The sequence below is a fragment of the Microchirus variegatus genome (genome assembly GCF_963457635.1).
Source record: "Microchirus variegatus genome assembly, chromosome: 3".
NCBI lineage: Eukaryota > Metazoa > Chordata > Actinopteri > Pleuronectiformes > Soleidae > Microchirus > Microchirus variegatus.
In genome coordinates, this window is record NC_139804.1 from 18,851,344 (window position 1) to 18,869,873 (window position 18,530).

The 18,530-nt window shown below is 38.5% G+C and overlaps 1 protein-coding gene across 1 annotated transcript in view; it reads right to left on the reverse strand.

The window, feature by feature from the left end:
- Positions 1 to 18,530, reverse strand: part of sorl1 (sortilin-related receptor, L(DLR class) A repeats containing) — a 91,317-nt gene that overhangs the window by 61,654 nt on the left and 11,133 nt on the right. Inside the window, exons 2-6 of the mRNA XM_083886153.1 lie at positions 12,901 to 13,017; positions 9,288 to 9,422; positions 7,857 to 8,018; positions 6,942 to 7,009; positions 315 to 495 (exon numbers count right to left, since the gene is read on the reverse strand). Coding sequence (XP_083742279.1) covers positions 315 to 495; positions 6,942 to 7,009; positions 7,857 to 8,018; positions 9,288 to 9,422; positions 12,901 to 13,017 — 663 coding nt within the window. The remainder of the gene's footprint in view (positions 1 to 314; positions 496 to 6,941; positions 7,010 to 7,856; positions 8,019 to 9,287; positions 9,423 to 12,900; positions 13,018 to 18,530) is intronic.

The window sequence follows — 18,530 nt, forward strand, 5'->3', positions numbered from 1 at the left end:
AGACACCACACTGGCATCATGTAAAATCCAGTCTCATCCTCTTCTTCTGAAACAAATCACTGTGTTTCCTCCTCAGTTAACACCGCTGATATAGACCACATATAGACTATTCAATATTGTGACAAGAAACATACAAAAAATTCAGAAGTCTGACAGCCATGTCAAGAAGACCTTTAAATGCCAGGTTTGTAGGGAAAATGTATTTTTGACACAAATCAAATTGACTTGAATACAAATGAAAAGAGAAAGGCAGTTGTGTTCCAAGTAATGTGATACATAATACTACATACTGCAGATCATTTTCTCTCTCTTACCCGGGTGGTGGTGGCAAACATGTACTTCTCACGCAGCTGGAAGCTGTCCACCTGCTCCAAGATCACTTTGCGGTTCTGCTCACTCTGGAAGAAGTCTGTGCTGCTGAGGATGGTGGAGACTCCCTGGGGCTCGTGTCTCTGGACCAGCACTGTCGTGGGGGGATCATAGGGATCAACCCCCCTAAGATGGGAGAGAAGAGAACCAAGGTGGAGGAAAGGGACAAGGGTGACAGAGGGAGACATCGTTTTGTTAAAAGGATGTTCAAAGGTGTTTGTTTGCAACATGGACGTTCTTGTTTTCCTGCATTAAATTCATTTATTTCCTTCCACATACATTATGTTTTAGTACTTTAATTAACAGCGCCAGTCTTCATGCAGACCTGCATTTTATGTGTACCATAAGCCTCATCTACAATAAAAAATATCTCTTCTGTTTTTCTCTACCCATGAAACCGAGTTACTAACCATCTTACCAAATGTTTGTAAAATTCAGCAAAACTTTCTGCTCCGAAACTGGGGGAGCTGAACACACAGACAAACTCTCGCCTGAAGCCTGTCCCACATAAGAGGATTTTCAAATCTGACTTGATTTTAAAAACATGGGAGACCACAGACACAACAGACTTTGTAACCGATTTCCAATGTTTTAATCCTGAGAAAGCACAGACTAGACGATACAGTCACACACTTGGTATATAATCAAAAAAAAAAACCAGGGAGAAGATTCCAGAGATTTAGGATCTCAAGAAAGCATGATTTAACATGACTTCAGAATATAAACAGACATGCTGGTGGACTGTCGGTGCAGTCAGTTAATAGCTGTTGTGTATGCGATGTCTTGTGCCGAGAAACACAAAAAACAGTGAATGAAGTCATGGCTGAGAAGACGGAATCAACCTGGCTTGCGCAAGTTACGGTTTGAAACAAATGCATACAAAATCCATTTCCCAGTCAATTGCTTGCTCACATATATATACTCTTATATTGTGCAGTTCTAATAACTACATAATTCATCACAAATGTCAAACCATAAATCACATGTCTGTTTTCCATGTGCGTCACATTGTAATCCGCCGCCCCAGGTGACCATCATTTGCCTACATTCACAGATGACTACTGCTTTTCCCACTAAAACATCAGTGTGCCAACAACGTTCCTGAACACAGCTCATTATAAAAACAAACGTTCTTATAAGAACGAGCACAGGTGCATCAGCTGATTAAAACACATCAGTGCTGAGTGGGGAAATAGTTACTGCTTCAAATGTCTGGAACAAATAAAGGCATAAGGGCCCTTTGACTCGTATTTGCTTTTTGAAATGGTTTCGAAGTTCAGAGAATTCCTTTGCCTCCACAGAGAAGGCTACAAAACAGCCACCAAGAGTCAGAGTCTGCTTTGACCTATTCCAAGCCTAATTGTTTGACCCCTCATTTATTGATGCAGTAAAAAACTCCATCCTTGGTGGCATCCAGCTAATGTTGATAATCAGTGTTTAAATGAAGATGTTTTATTTAGAAAATCCTTCCAGCTTCAGGAAACACGTTTCAGTGTGAAAAACATGTTCTGCCCTTAAAGGTTACATCACCTAAATCTGATCCCAGTATTCATGGCCTTCACTGAACTGTTTGAGACTGTTTTCACCCTGTCAAAGGATCCTTGTCCCGAACATTCTAAAAACAAAATATCAGAGAAAAATCATTAATACAAAAATAACTGTCTGTCGGTCAACCTCGACAAACAGCCTGGTGGAACTATTTGTGACCAAGGACCAAGAAACCATGGCATAGAGAGGCCCAGAATGAATGAAGGAGATTCACTGCTTCTTAACTTGAGCCTTTCAAATCAGTGTGTTTTCCTCCAGAGTCTCGAGAGCTAAACAGAGAGAGCAGTGTCTCAGCTCGGCCCTGACTCTGTGGCATTCTTTCAAAGACTGCTGTTCAGCTGATGGAGTGCTTAAGAGGGCTATTCGCAGTCTGTCTCTGTCTCTTCCTCTGAATTAATCTCTGAACACTTCTGAAAAGCCTTTCCTCCACTGTAACTAATCTTCTGCTAGTCTTATTAGTAAGTGTGCAAAACCTTACCGTAAAAACAAACAAACCGTTCAATAAACCATCAAGCCACAGTTCGGTTTGGGCGCATGAATTGGAATATTTCGGTACATTTTATGTGTGTATTTATTATCTATAAATAGATTCTGCATGGATTGGATTGTGTGCACAACTGTGTTTATACACAACTTTTTTTTCCCCACGTTCTTGAACGCAGCACTAGCTATCCAATTAACTGTCACCATAAGAATGACACATCATGCAACATTGGGGGCGATGTGAACTAAATGAAAGCCAAACAATACAGCGTTAGTGTCACCAGAGAACTGCGAGTGGTGGAGAAAAACAAACGTTCCAGGCTGCACCGTCAACTATTAAATCTGCTCTGCAGCTCCATTAGCGTCAACTGTGATGGTGACGAAGTAAAGCTTGTGAATAAAACACAGACCGCCTGAAAGCATTGTTTAACATGAGTCAAGTCTGCTCATGGTAACACATCTAACACTAATGTCCATGTACACTGGTATCACCCAACGAGGAAGGACAGACAATCACAAATAAATAACAAACACTGTAGAGCTGTTCATAGGCACATGAACACGACACAACAGACAACAATGGAGGACATCCAGCAGCTCTTTTTTTCTGCTCACTTAATGGATGTTTGTCACAGAGAATAGACTGTGGCCGTTGCCCTCGTCTTCCATGGGATATTTAAAGCAGTTGCAAAGGATGATGGTTTTCTGTTGCCCAATCAGTTGACTGTTGAGGGCAGAGCCGGTTTAGCTCCACCATTTAATTGATCCAAGTTTTCCAGTGTCACTGATTTGTCAAGCGCTTTAAGCTGCATTAAGTAGTTATTATTTGTCTGGTACAAATTATGCAACTTTGTTTGTATGTTGCTTCCTTCATCTGGAAACAGGCTGTCAAGCAATACTATCAGACCCGACTGAGAGAGCATTTGTGAGTATACAACAGCAGCACAGGTCAGGCAGGGACAAGATCAATTTTCTTGTCAAACTGCTAAACAAGCAGTTTTCTGAGCTTAGAATTCACTTCTCAAAGTTTTTGTGGGTGCTGCTTTGTTTTCAGACATGCACCGACCTGTTTACAGTCATCTTGCAATCTTGCAATGACTGTCACAACATAAAAACAAATCACTTCCTGTGTGCAGCCAGAAATGTCTCAGAGTGACATGAGATATAACCAGTGCTATAATATACTGAGAAACACAGTCGTGTGGCGTTGATAGGCTAAATCATCATTGTGTGAACTCATTTGACAGTGGTCCGACTATTGAGGACATTTGTTTATGTTGAAAAGTGACACCGACATTTTGAACATGAGCCAATCACTGTTCACATGTGGTGCCACCATCAACACCAGCAGCCATAGCTGCTTCCATTCATATTGACCAGCTGATATGTTAATTGTTTGTGCATTCAGTTCATAGTTTTGACCTGCAATTCAAATGATACTGTTGATATTTATTTCGGTAATGGCTCATAGATTATATATTTCTCATTACAATATTAATACATAAAAAACTCCCATGGTTGTCTCAGAATTCTCATCAGTTGCCCCTTAATTCTGGTCTGGGTGAGCTGTGCAGGTGAGTGCGCCAGGTTAACTGTGCATCTGTTTTATCGTGTTATCAGTGACAGAAAGTCACTTACAAAGCAAAAAGTAATTTGTTTTCACAGAGGGGCGGCAGCAGCAGCGAGGGCGACCTGCAGCTCTGCGTGATCTGTCGAAAAGCTCCTCCATCTCGCACTTACTCGGACATGAGCAGATGCAGAGACCAGAGGGGGGACCTTTACTCATCTGAATACTCATTTATCAACAAGCAGACATCAGAGCTGTCTGATGGTGCTGTTAAGTGCTGCGTCCTCATTTTCCCTGAGCCCTTGTTTTTCTGACTCTGAAGCTCTGCCTTGTACCACGACTGCTTTCATTTAAATTTAAAGTCACAGAGAGCTGAAGCTTTTGGCAAGAAAAAGGGATATGAAGTCACTGATTTTATTGTCGGATTGTCTGGATAAGCTGAAGAAGGATTTAAATGAAAGACTTCTTGTTATCCTACACTATTCTTTAGCTTTTATTAAATTAGACGACATCAGACTATGTGTCTCTAGTGAATCAATTATTTTTAATTCACTGCAGGATTGATCTTTTCTACAGTTCAAAAGAAAATATCAGGGGACCGTTAATGCCGTTATACAAATCACTCCCATAGTGTCTCTGTGGGAGTGACACTAGGTTTGACTGCAATGAGCGGTTTTGTATTTCATAGCTATTAGGGGATGATCAAATACAACTCACACTGCAAAAATCACTCATTACAGTTCACACACAAAACAACACTTTCTGTTCCCGTTCCACATTTTAAACTGAACATGTCATCATTATATACAGTATTGTGCAAAAGTTTCAGGGCGCCACCAGCTCTGTTGTTTTTTTCTGTCTGTCGAATTCTGTGATCATTGGAATTTGGAATGAAGTGATGCGACTTAAAGCTGGTCTTATATTTTAGCGAACTTTCAATGAGTTTAACTCATGCAACATGTGTATGTAATGCTTAAGCATGTCCTGAATAAACCTGCCGTAATAGAAATTTTTTACAGCAGATATTTCTTTAAATTAAATAGTAGGACAAACACAGGATTTACCAGTAACATTAATTAAGGTTCCACTGCAGTATTAACAGAGCTGTGTTATTGTTCAAGTGTAAGGGGAGATCACGCTAAATACTTGACACCTGTAGAGGATGGTTTTTTTTAGATTTTTTTTTTTTTTAAGTGCATTGTATCCTGTTTCTAAAGGTGCCATGTATCTTGCCGGAACTCTGAGGGCAACATGTTTGAGTTGACAAATATGACAATAGATATAAACATGGCAAGAGCAGCAACAAAAATCTAGTCTTCAGCCAACACTATTTCTTTATAAGAGACTTTAAGGTGTGTGTGAAGCCATTTGAAATATCTCTTCTGGCTTTGTCACCTCACAGGAAAATGTGTTATTAAACACCTTGCCAAAATGTGAATGATTAAAAACAGTCGTTTAAAAGATTGGTTTCCAGTCATGTAAAATCCAGCGACATTCTCCGCTCTAAGGTGTTGGGAGTGTGTCCACAGGAGGAGCCAAAAACACACACACGTTTGCACAGCTATTCCTTGGACTCTCATTGACTTCCATTTGGACAGTCTAAACCAAGCATTATTCCTAACCTTAACCAAAACCAGATCATTCCTATAATCCACAATTCAAATGTTAGCCCTAAACATAACCATTTCATCAGAAATGGTCTCCATGGGGACCACTAATCAGTGTTTATGGCAGGAAGTGTCATAAAGAGATAACAGATACAAGTACACACAATAAGCAGCTGAACGAACAGCTCTGTTTGTCAGTGTTCACCCAGAATATTATCTGCTATCAATCCTCTGGTTCAACAAACATGTAGAGAAGTGACTTTCCCATGTTTTATAGATTAGTAGAAAAACATTTTCATCAATTTGATCACAGGTTAATAACATACAGTACACATCACACAACCACAGAGCTGGTTTAGCTTCAGTCCTGTCCTCTCATGAAACCAGTTTGAAACAACTGTTGCTTTGCCACATGAAGGGTAAGGGTCATTGTTTATGGTATAAACACAGACAGCAACAATCCTCAGACTGCAGCATTCAAACATTCAAACAATAATTATGTGCAAACATTCTCAGTAATCCGAAAAAATGTTCCGTCTAGAACTTGACTTAATATCCCGAGATCAGTGTATTAAATTTGATGGTCGATGTTCTAAAACTGAAAATGTCTATGGGAGGCGTACCACAGGGCTCTGTGATGGGTGCACTGTTATTCTCTATATACATAATACGGACCAAAACATGACAGAGGTTAATTTTTATTTACGAACAAACACATTAACTTCATTACATGTATAGGACTTTGTAAACCCAAGTGACGCAAGTGCATATTTGAATAAAGAATGAAAAAGTGAAATGCAGTGTTAAACAAATGAGATGAAATATATTAGTCAACAACCTTTTTTTCATGACTAAGACGAGACGATGACGAGACTGTACCAGTGCCCTATCAATACATACTGACTAAGACTTTATTACCATGCATTATTTTAGACGGAAAAAGATGACTAAAATGTTTAGATAAAATTAGAAAAAATAAAACTTTATTGTATCTTTATTGTCTCTTTATTGTTGTCAACAAATGATGAGACAGATATCCAGCAACGACAACAGTCAAAACCCCTAACCCTAACCCTAACCCAAATTTTGTGCACAAGAAAAAAAACTTTCTGGGGCTTTATAGTCCATGTTGTCGTTTGTTCTGTCGCTGGGGACTAAAATGTTTTATTTGACTAAGATTAATAAGGACATTTGAAACATGACTAAGACTACTGGAAAAAAACTGGGTGACAAAATTAACAAGTGGTCACATGAGCTAATGAGCTGTGAACGAAAGTACTTGGAGTTCTTTCCTTAAGATCAAATCACCTGTGACGGGTGTTAATGCCACATTTGAACAGAGCCAAAGTGAACAGTGGTCGTCTTACCAAAAGTAGGTCTTCACGTGCTCTTGGATCAACACCCATGTCTCCCCAAAGTCATCTGATTTCCACAGCTGTGGGGGGAGGAGGAGAGAGGGGGTGTAAGTAGGAGGAGGTGGAAGGGGCAAAGCGAGTGAATAATAGAGAAAAAGAAGGCGAGGTGGCACAATGTATAAATGTAGGTCAGGCTCATTCCTTCACTCTGGCTCTTACAGTTGTGAGGTGAACAATGGAGAACCATTTGGTGCTATTGTGTCCGAATTCAACGAGGAAAATAAAAGACCTAGCATGCCCAAGAAGGGAGAAAAAAACAAAAATAAATAGCTACTTCTCTTGGCTGCTGTGGAAGCTGTTCCAATAATTATCACACAAGTGCTGAACATTTAAATCACAGCCCGGGGCAAAACACATCTTACTTTAATGAGAAATAATTAGAAAAGGAATATTAATCAACTTCTTCTGAGATAGTTAAGTTGTTACTGTTGCTGAAAACACAGGAATATCATCATAGACATCATAGTATGAAAATAAACAGGGACTAAAAACAACAACAAAAAAGAACATTGTAATTTATAATGTTCAAATTATACATACATTCTTATTGCGGGATATGAATGTTGCTCTCATGGTTTCACACATGATATTATACAGTGTCACAAAGGATGTCATAAAGCAGGGTTTCTCACTCCTGGTCCTGGGGAGCCACTGTCCTGGATGCTCCAACACACCTGATTCAAATAAATGGGTCGTTATCAGGCTTCAGCAGAGCTTACTGACCAGCTGACCATTTGAATCAGGTGTGTTGGAGCAGGGAAACATCTAAAACATGCAGGACAGTGGCTCCCCAGGACCAGAAGTGACAAACCCTCTCCTAAAGGATTAGTCTACAGCCCATGAGGACAAATTGAGCCACATCTTTACCTGTTTGCTTGTATGAGAGCTGTCATACCCCAGAACAAGGTTGGATCTTGTGCTGTGGAGCAGCAGGTCTGTTGGTCTGAAGGGCAGCGAGAAACCCTGGACACTCTTACAGAAGTCGAAGGTGTTCCACAGGTAGTTGTTGGTGGAGTCTACAAAAAGGTACTGACAAAAAGAGAGAAAACACACATTAGTACAGAAACAAGTCAGATGGCATGTGGAGGCATTTTAAAAACAATATTTCAAAGAGAAAATACTGTGTGATTTCATCACTAAAACCCCTCCCTGCCTTTCTAATGTAATGTTTTTTTTACTTAAATTTCATAAATGACATTGCTATGACAACAACATGTTTATTTCAGTGCCTTTTTCTATTCTTCATTACTGACATAATGTGTCAGTGCATTTAAATGAGTCATGCACTTTCCTGCACTGTGAACTTATGGATGTACTTATGGGAATTGTTTATGTTCATGTAACATGGCTAATTTTACACACATTTTACACAGATTAGAAAAAAGGTATTTTTATGAATTTGCCTTTAATATAAAAGCGACAATATCAAATAAGACCAAAATGTCTTAAAAACGTAAGGAGTCAAGCCTAGATGTGTCAGCTATCTTCTGATTAAGACCTGGGAGTGAATGTTAGAGTCATAATATTCACAGACATCCATGTCGTCTAAATTATCTCTGCTAATGAAGGGAATGGGAGCTTGCCAACCTGAGTCAGCCACAGTGGACTCTTCCAGCAGCTGATAGCAGTTAGAAGCACCAGTGTGAGAAGAGCACTAGACCAGAAGTGAGTTCACTTATTGAGCCCTCAAGCCTAACGTCATCATCTGACTGGTTACAAGAGTGAGACTCCAAAAGCTTTCAAAAGCTATTGAAAAAGATGTTTCTGCAGTGCTCCATTACCGTTTAATATACAGTGGGTCACAGATGCTATGATAGCACAGCTCTACATTTAGGTATGTTCTGAAATATTTCAATACTTCAAAAAGAAATGACAGGGTGTGGCTTTAAAAACCTAAAATCACAAAGTCAAAAGAACTCGCTAAGACAGATCAGTGTTAAGGATCAGGTCACAGAAGACAGGTAAAAATAGCGTAACCATAATGAGATAAACAGTAACAATGAGCACAGCAGAAAACCCTCAGACTCTTCTTTGTGCAGTTTGGTAGACGTTGCTAAGAATCAAGTGGGAATGGAGAGACCTATTTCTATATAATACTTCCTGTATCATTTTCCACCTCAGTCCCACTTGTATTACCTCGTGTCAGACAGATGCTGGGCCTGAAAATCCAGTCTTGCCTCTAATGTATTTTCACAGGTACCTTACCCTTAAAACACAAATGTGTATCCAGGAGCATGTGACCACAGTGTGTGCACCCTTGTTTACATGAATCCACAGATGAATCAGACTGTGACTTACCCTCCTGTTGTCTGCAGGGCTGTGGTAGAACTGGGAGATGACCTGTTTGGTGCCTTCCTTGAACTTGGTTCCTGACAGCTGGAACTTTTCAGAGATAAGTAGGAATGTGGTACCGTAATCATAGGAGACATAGATCTGGAGACAAAAAAACACGGAGTTATTAGGATAGATACCTTTTTTGTAGGTATCTGGTGACTAGTTTTACTGCTTATCAAACACACATCTGTACTGTATTACTGGTAGTTTTACTGATTCTGTATTTTATTATTCATTACAACATGAGGGGTGACCTTGAATGCTATAAAAGGTTATTATTATAAAGAACTATTGTTTAAACTTATGGTTCTCTGTTGTAGCATGTAGATTAAGAGGTAAATCATTATTTTCATTATAAAGTAATGAATTTTATTACCATATCATGACTTAAAGACATTGTTTTGCTTGAAGGGAAGCAGGCGCTTTTATAAAAACAGTATCAAGTGTGGCAATAATATAGAGGCGTTTCTATTTGATCCTGTCATTGATATATTTGGACATTTTTTTCCATAAAGTATCAGTTTAAAGAAACACGATCACCATGCAGCCTGCACAGATAAGGTGGTTACAGTATAATGCAAGATTTTAATGCCATGACGAGCCTCGGCACAGCAGTGGTATCAGTTAATGAATCAATCCATCAGGTATATTTGTCATGAAATTGTGGCTTTGTTCAAAACAGCTACTAGGACAAAACATAAACAATTCTTACTATGTTGTTAAAGATACAAGCCAGCTGGAGCTACTTACAGTTTAAATGGGTCGATATACATCTGTGAAATGGAAATAGATGTTTTGCATTTTTCAATGATATATATTCATGCCTAGCAACCAGTCAGTGTAGCTGAATTTGAGCTATCCATTCAATAATGATGATTAACAGAGCCCAAACAAACAATGCAAGAGGATGTTTGAGATGCCAACCATAATTTAAGCCGTCACAGGTAGATTCATTTAGCCTTGGCTAATTAACAGTGACTGTGTGAGTCAGCACATCAGCAGAGAGAGAGAGAGAGAAACCTTGGCTGGTGTCTGATTAATACACTCTCTTTCTGCTGGTGTCTACACATTGTCAGGGTTGGTCAGAGTTGCAGAAGCAGACATACGACTCCATTACTTTTCACAAATTTGTATATTACAGTGAGCTGTGTCATTTAACTGCCGAATTATCAGATAACAACAGCAGTGTATCAGACAAGAGGGTCCTGGTGCAAACGCGAGCTTTTCCTTTAGTAATTATCAGAGAGGCTTGAACAAACCAGGTGCAACAAGGCAGATCTAGGCATAACAAGGAAGAGGCTGAATAAATGGCATTATCAATATAGAATACAGAATCAGCAAGTGGAATCAAGGCGTATTAATAACCGATCACAAAAGCTCCTCTCATCCCTAGAGTTTGTTACATTAACATTTAAATTGAGACTGGTAGCAAATGTAACTTATTTTTGTATGTTGCTTATCTTTATAATAATATAAATGCAGTTTAAAGGCCAGTGTGTAAGAAATAGTGATATCTAATGCTGAGACTGCAGACTGATCCAGATGCTGGAGTCCTCTGCTCCCTCCTCCCTTTATATCAAGGTACTACTGTGACCTTCACCAGGAAGGATGATGTTGTTCTTCATTTGAGTGGTAAGATTCTGCTTCAAATGAAATGAAATACACACTCTGTAGCTGTAGAAACATGGTGGCACAAGACAGCTGCCCCCATAAAGCAAAGCCTTGTATTCTGCACATATAAAATGTTTATTCTAAAGGCCTTGGCACACAGGACATGCTTTTTGGTGCAACTTACTCGCACGTAACATGTGTTCAATCAACGCCATTATACACAATGACATTTCAAGTTACATTTTAGAAAAACAGCCAAGAAGATCAAAATATTTCAATCCACAGTATGAAGAAAGTTTTGGAAGAGGTGTTGTGTGACCCAGTTGACTGGAGCTGGTTCAGTGCAGAAAGAAACACAAGTTGACATAACCAGTGAAATAACTGAGTGTGTTTGTGCCTCCAGGCAGTAATGTATTATTATTTGCTTGTATCATTTATAACCTCTGAGCATTGTGCGACTCGACAGGATCCTGTGCCCCAAAGCTTTTGCTTTCAGCATCCAGCAGCAGCTCAGCTCCTGTGTTTAATTGTGGTTTAGAGATAACTGCAGGTAACCATTGAGGCTGAGCTGCGTCAGCCTAGGGCTGTTGCTCATGTGGAAACTGGACTGGAGTAGAAAAGGCAATTATGTTTTTAATTCTTCTTATAGACACTGAGACATGGGACAAGAGTGATTTATTTCAAAATAAATAAAACAAGATGAAATTTATATATTTTTTAAAAAGACTGAGGCATTGCCCCAATCTCTTCCCAAGGGAGACAATTTAACATTAAATAAACTTTTTATCCTTTAGTAATATTTTGCTCTACAGCTATGGATGCATGCGAGACACGACGCAGTCTCTATTTTGCTTTGAAATAAAAAAAAACCCATATAATATATATATATGTGTAATCACAGAACAGAGAGTGTTATCCACTTGAATTTGAATTTCTTACAACAATGTTAAATGGATGTATCAAAGAGTAAAAGGAAGCAGCATCCAAGTATTTTATTACACTTTGTTGTGTTGAGATGTTTTAGGTATATTTACATTCTGTTTTGTATTTTTTTAATGAGTGTTACTTTTAACTACATTCAATGTGTTCTTTTAGGGCTGCAGCTATTATTAGATTAATCGATTATTAATTGATTACATAATTGCTTAGAATAAGTTTTTTTAATAATTATAATGGGTTTTTCAGATTTTTCAGCTTCTTAAATATGAACATGTTCTGGTTCCACTGCTCCATTTGACAAAGAAATAATTAGTTGACAAAACAAGACATTTGAGAACATCATCATTTCGAGGTTTGTGAAATTCCAATCAACATTTTGTAACATTTTCTAGCATTTTATGGACAAAACAAACACTTGACTAACCGGGAAAACAAATGAAAATGATAATTTGTTGGAGCTCCATTTTGTTTAATCTTCTATTGCCAGTCTCTATGTTGCAGTTTTAAAATTATAACACACACTTGAGTAATGACAATTTCGTAATTTCAGTTGTTCCTTCTGTTTTTAGGGGGACACATCTGTCCAGGAACTACAGATGAAAGATTTCCTCTCGGCTAACTCTGGCACATTAACAGAAATATTTATCAAATACTGTCCATGTTTAAATAAACCAATAATAAAATTTCACAGGAAAAAATGAAAAACTTTTTTTCTTGTCGATTTATACTGCTTCTCTGGAGAGAAATCAATATTAGTATTGACCCTAGAATCATACAAATGAAACAACAAGTTCCAAATGTTCAGACATGCTCTTCCAGTTGGGGTAAAGTACGACATAGTTCACATGAGGGAGATAAAAATGTGTAATAACAGTGCACAATGTGGAGATACCCCTAGGTATAGCTTAAAATAGAAGAAATACCATGAACATTAAGTGAGGACAAAGCTGTTCTGCACAGACACTCGTGTGCATAGGTACTTTATAGGAACTTTTTCTGTGGCACAGATGTGTTCAGTTGTACTCACAGCGCTGGTTTTTGGCCCCGTGGCTGCAGCACTGTCTCGCGCCAAGGCTACAATGACATTGCTCTTCTCTCCAGCCCAGTGGACCACCATCTGGTTATGGGAGTCATTCAGGTTGGCCTGCAGGACAGAACAGAAAAGAACAAAATAGGTTTGCTTTAGAATCGTGACATTTCTACCACCTTGGTGAAAATAAAGTCAAAGTATTGGTTCTCTTCATCAGTGGTTTCTGCAAACCAGGGTTCTGAAAATCGATTTTTCAGTTCTAACGAGTGTTTGTACTCATTTTGGCCCAGCATATTATTTTGTTTTTGCTTACACTGAGTAGTCAAAGCTAAAAACACTTGACTTTCAACTTGGAGTGTATTTATTTATTTATTGTATTGACTGCAGGTTCAGCTACATAAAGCAGATATGTTTAAAAAAAAAACACACACACACACACCCTGCAAATTGTCATAATTAGGGCTGAACAATTTTGAATAAATATCTAATTGTGATCATTCTGACAGGAATTGCGATTGCCATACGATTTACAATATCAGTAGGAATGTTCATTTTCACAAATTTTCATTGTGATATTTGTGAAAATCTGTGAGAAACAAATATGTTCTCTTCAGTCTGTAGAATAAGATGTGTAAAGATCAAGACAATAATTAATCTGAAATGATATTTCGACACGAAAAACAAACATTGCGCCTCCTGCGATTTGAAAATTGCATATTACTTTCAAATGCAATTTAAATTTCAGACACCACCGAATCTCAATACTTATAGAATTTAAATAAATCAAATCTGCAGTACAAATTCAATCGACATCAAACTATGGTGATACAACTGAATGGTGATAAAAGCATTTTATCTCTCCCCTAATTAATTTACAAAATACATTGTTTCAAGCTGTGCTTTTGATGAACTGTTCAGCCTTAATTATTACCGTCTTTATAAAGCTCTCTCTTTGCATATAATCACATTTCATGTTTATTATCCTGTGTCTAAGGCAGGTTATGCCATAACTTGCACCGACACACACTCTCCCCTTCAGTGCACCTCCCATCGGGCACATAGATCAATAAAAAGAAATGGCCTATTTCATCTTTTTCATTGTCACTGTCTTGCCATCTCATCTCCAAGCTGCCTTCCTTGCATTATTTTTTATTGATAATCCTTTGTGAGGCAGGCTCTTTTTGTCCCTTCAGAACCCTTTGTGCCTTTTCCTACTGGTGGCGTAAACAACAAGTATCTTTGCTGGTCCCATCAGTTGTGATCAGATACAACAAACAACAACCCAGTTCTGCGTTGTAACCTCGACTAACACAACAAAGATGTGGATGACTCTGCCAAAATTCAGCTATTGAGACAAAGTTAGGAACATGAGGTAAATAAAATATTCACTTGTAGACATTTCAGACATTAAGTGCAGCACTGTCTAGCAGAGTGGCCTGAACTGCTGGGCCTTTTATGTTGTTATAAGACAGGGTTTGGATTATCCACTCCACACCAACATTGAACAGTATTTTTTAAGAAAAGGAAAAAATGCATCAATGAGAGGGCAGACTCACCAATATATTCTCCCTCAGAGCTCTCAGTAATCCATAAACTGATAAAGCTCCAACACATTGTGCTTCTGTTAGGAGGCTGAGTGATTCTTAACAAAGTAGGAAATCATTAAGCGCTAGACTACAGAGAATATTTTACCACTTTATCACAAAGTAACTCCAGGAAAGCACTGACATTTAAGAGTGGCTTTTTCCTCGCACATGATATTGAAGCCTTTGTTCTGCCACCGAAACACAACTTCAATCTTTTCAAAATGTGACTTCCAAAAAAGAATCGACGATGAGCCTCTGTTGTGAAGCCAGCTTTGATGATAAACAACTAGCTCTTCCATCTCCTGCTTCAATAAACACCCTTCTGCTCTGCCTTCTCTCTCCATTTATCCTCAGAGTTGCTCCCTCAGGCTGCCTCAGTAAAACGCCAGGGCTGTCTGTCAGGTCAAGGTGTTACGACAGTATATTTCTTCATTTTAGGCTTCATCGGCCACGCTGTGAACGCACACAAAAAAAGGGTGCAGCTCTGCAGATGATCGCACATGAATCTGAGACAATGACGAAGATTAATGGAGATGAGAAATACATCTTTAAAGTCAATATCTGCGGATACTGATATCATGCAGGATAATATTGTGCATCCCTACAAACTGGTATTGACAATGTCTCTCCTACAGATTTGGTAATAGTCAGAGAAAAGGATTGGCCTGAATGTGTTTAGACAATATGCATAATGCACAATGCAAAGCTGCGTCAGAGTAGTGTCCCACTTTTTTGTAGACTGAGCAAACCCAACAATAAGATCATCAGAGAGCTTCTTAAAAACATCACAAGCTTGTCCCTCCCTCATCACTGAATCATTATGTCCTGTCAGCTGCTATAGTTACTATTACTTGGACTCCTGCACAGCTAGGTAGTTAGCTTTGCTCTTAAATAAATAAATTAGCCCAAAAAGGATGCACCCATTAGATTGTTTGTTTTCTATGTTTTGCCACATTTGAAGGAGCCTTCACACTGCCAGACACTGTCAGACTTAAATGCAGCCTTGCATGTTAAATAGATGATCAGATTCATATCCCATGTTGTTGTACTCCTCCTTCATTGCGAGTATGCACACTTGCAGCATGGGTGAGGTGAGAGGACGTGTGCAGTTGTCATATTTCATGGCACTGACATGCAATGCAGAGAGGGGAAACTGCCATTCACCTAACGTGAATGAGACACAAGATTAAATCATTAGTGCTGTAAAAACTCTTTTAGGTGTTGAAAATTCACTTAAGCTTGTTCGATATAGATTCCGATGGGTCTGGGCAATACATCTACATTATATTATCTTTAATTCTAAGCCCAATTATTTGTGTTTTAGCAGAATTTGACCATATTTATAGGCAATTTCATTGTTTCTCAATATGTAAATAACTGTATTTTAAGCATATAATACAGATCAGAAAGAGTAGATATTTTAGAGTGCATTTACGGTGTGTTGTCACTCTCCAGACATGGGCATTTAAATAGCACCTGAGCAAGGCACCCAATCCCCATTGCTCCAGAGGTCAAATTCACTATCACTAATTAGTGTGTGTGCATAAAGAAATAACTAACTAAACAATATAACCCATATAACCCACATATCTCGAATATCATTAATACAACCTAAACATATCCAGATTATAATTCATAAGCCATATTGCCAAGCCATAGATTCCATACTGTGAGGTTATGGAACTATTGATGTATGTTGTTGTTGCTCTGTCATTTGAACTGAGATGGCACAGTGGGGTAACCATAGTAACGGCAGAGCCGTTGTTACAGAGGTTGTTACCTTGTGGATATTACACTGACACCATGTTGTGTGTGTGTGACTTGTGAGCTTAAGGTGTGTAAATAAATGACCACAATGCAGTCTTTCAGCATCTCATTAACCTTTGAATGCATTATTCACTTACTCCAACTAGACTATGGATCGTATAACATTATCTGACCACTAGCTTTAATGACACACCCTGCAGATAGAGGTCTGTCATGACTCCACACTTCGTACTTTACAATTTCGTCAGACACATCACTATCATATATCACATTAGATGCTGTGCTTTGTGATTTTTCATACTTATTTGGTTGAAGTCAAGCTTCTCTCTGTATTAGCATGAGTTAAATGCAGCTGTGAAATTGGCCACATTTCTTATTCGTGCTTGGATCCAAATAAAAAGCTGTTGACATCCATTAAAATTAATTCTTCACCACTCATGCAAGCCTCACTAATAAATGTTGATTATTTAGAATGAGACGAGTATATTTTCCCAGTGTTCAGTATTCACAGAGCGTATTAACAGCGATGGGACAGAGATAATTCCATAGAAAGTATGTTAATGGCTGAGTTGTAACACAGGACTGGTCTTGAAGCATTAGTCATCTACAACAGACATAGGCATGCCATTCATATCATGTCAGAGCAGAGCACTGCATGTGAAACTTCAACAAGACCAACACAGTTAAACAAACTTGAGACAATGCTGCTAACCCAGTATCAACGCATGAGATCCAGACTCCTGCAGGCACATGCACACAGTCTGTTATTTCCCATCATCTCACAGGGGGGAGTCGCTCAGGCTGTTCAAGGAGAGGTTCAGTTATTCACGTCATTTCAACTGTTTACATCTCTGACTCTTCTTCAGCCTTAACATCCTTAACCAGTGGAATAAGGTTATGTTTCAGGAAACAGGAAATAAACAAAACAAATGCAACAATGCATTTGCATCAAGAGACACTTGATTTGATTAAAGAGGCATTTTTCATGCAGCTTATGCTTTGCAACAGATAAGGAGCCTACTTTATTGCTATCAGCTACATTCCTCTCCTTCCTTCCACCCATCTGAGTCTTTGATAAGTTAATGGTAGAAGGAATGAGTGTTACCCAAACTACATACCCACGGATAATTATTGTAATGCATGAACAGCGTTTTCCTTCTATGATTTTTTTTTCTTTCTTTTTTTTTTAATTGCACACAGTTGTTTTAATCAAACAAATTATTTGGAAAATATGCAACATAAATCTTGGTTGTAAATGCGATTATAGAATTATGTCCAAATTTCACAGAGAAAATGTATGTGCTTGGCAGGAGGGAATAACGTGATGACTTGCAGTTAACAAAAACAAAACAATAAAAGCTAAGAGAAACCATTTGACTTTTTGCTTTAACAATGATGCCACAGCTAACTTGCACCAACATTTCACTCCTAACCCAGTTCTCAGCACAAGTAGCAAGCGTATGGAGTGCAATGGCCATGTGCTTATAAGCCCAACCCATCTGATAGTAATCTAGAAGTCATTTGTAGATATTTGCAAATCCATCAGGGTCATTAATCATCAACATTCCAACACACACACATCTAAGGGCACTTTTTTACTGGACTGGATATACAGTTTTGGTGTTTTTGGTGTGACCTCAGTGCAAAATCAGAGAGTTGTGGGAGAGAGAGAATTAAGACCAAGGGAACCTGGGATCACAGATGGAGAAGTTCAAAACCGTGTGTGTGTGCAAGCAAAAGCTGAGTTATCCTTCCTCAACCCGACTCGGACATGCACAATGTGACTGACATCTATAAGTTCTGAAATTAAAGGTCCAGTATGTAAAAATGTGTGACATTCAATTGGTGTTGCCAGCAGCACTAAGACCTAACAGGACAAGTAAAGAGACTAGACCATTATCTGAGGCCAGGAGAACGTTTCTATGCCATGATGTAATCTAAAACCTGACTGGAAATCTTCAGACAGGCTATTACAGCACAGATATTCACATAACTGATTTGCAACTGCATTTTCTAGGATTTTAGAAAAAGAGGGGAAGATTGGATAGGTCCGTCGTAATTAGCTTAGAAATGTGGGTCAAGGGTTGTTTTTTTTGAGAAGGGGTTTAATAACTGCTACTTTAAAAGCTTGGGGCACATATCCAGTTAATAAAGATAGATTCATTTGACTTAATATGGAACTTTTAATTAAAGGAAAAACATCTTTAAACAGTTTGGTGGAGATGGGATCTAACTGACAGGTTGATGGTTTGGATGACGATACTAAATGATGTT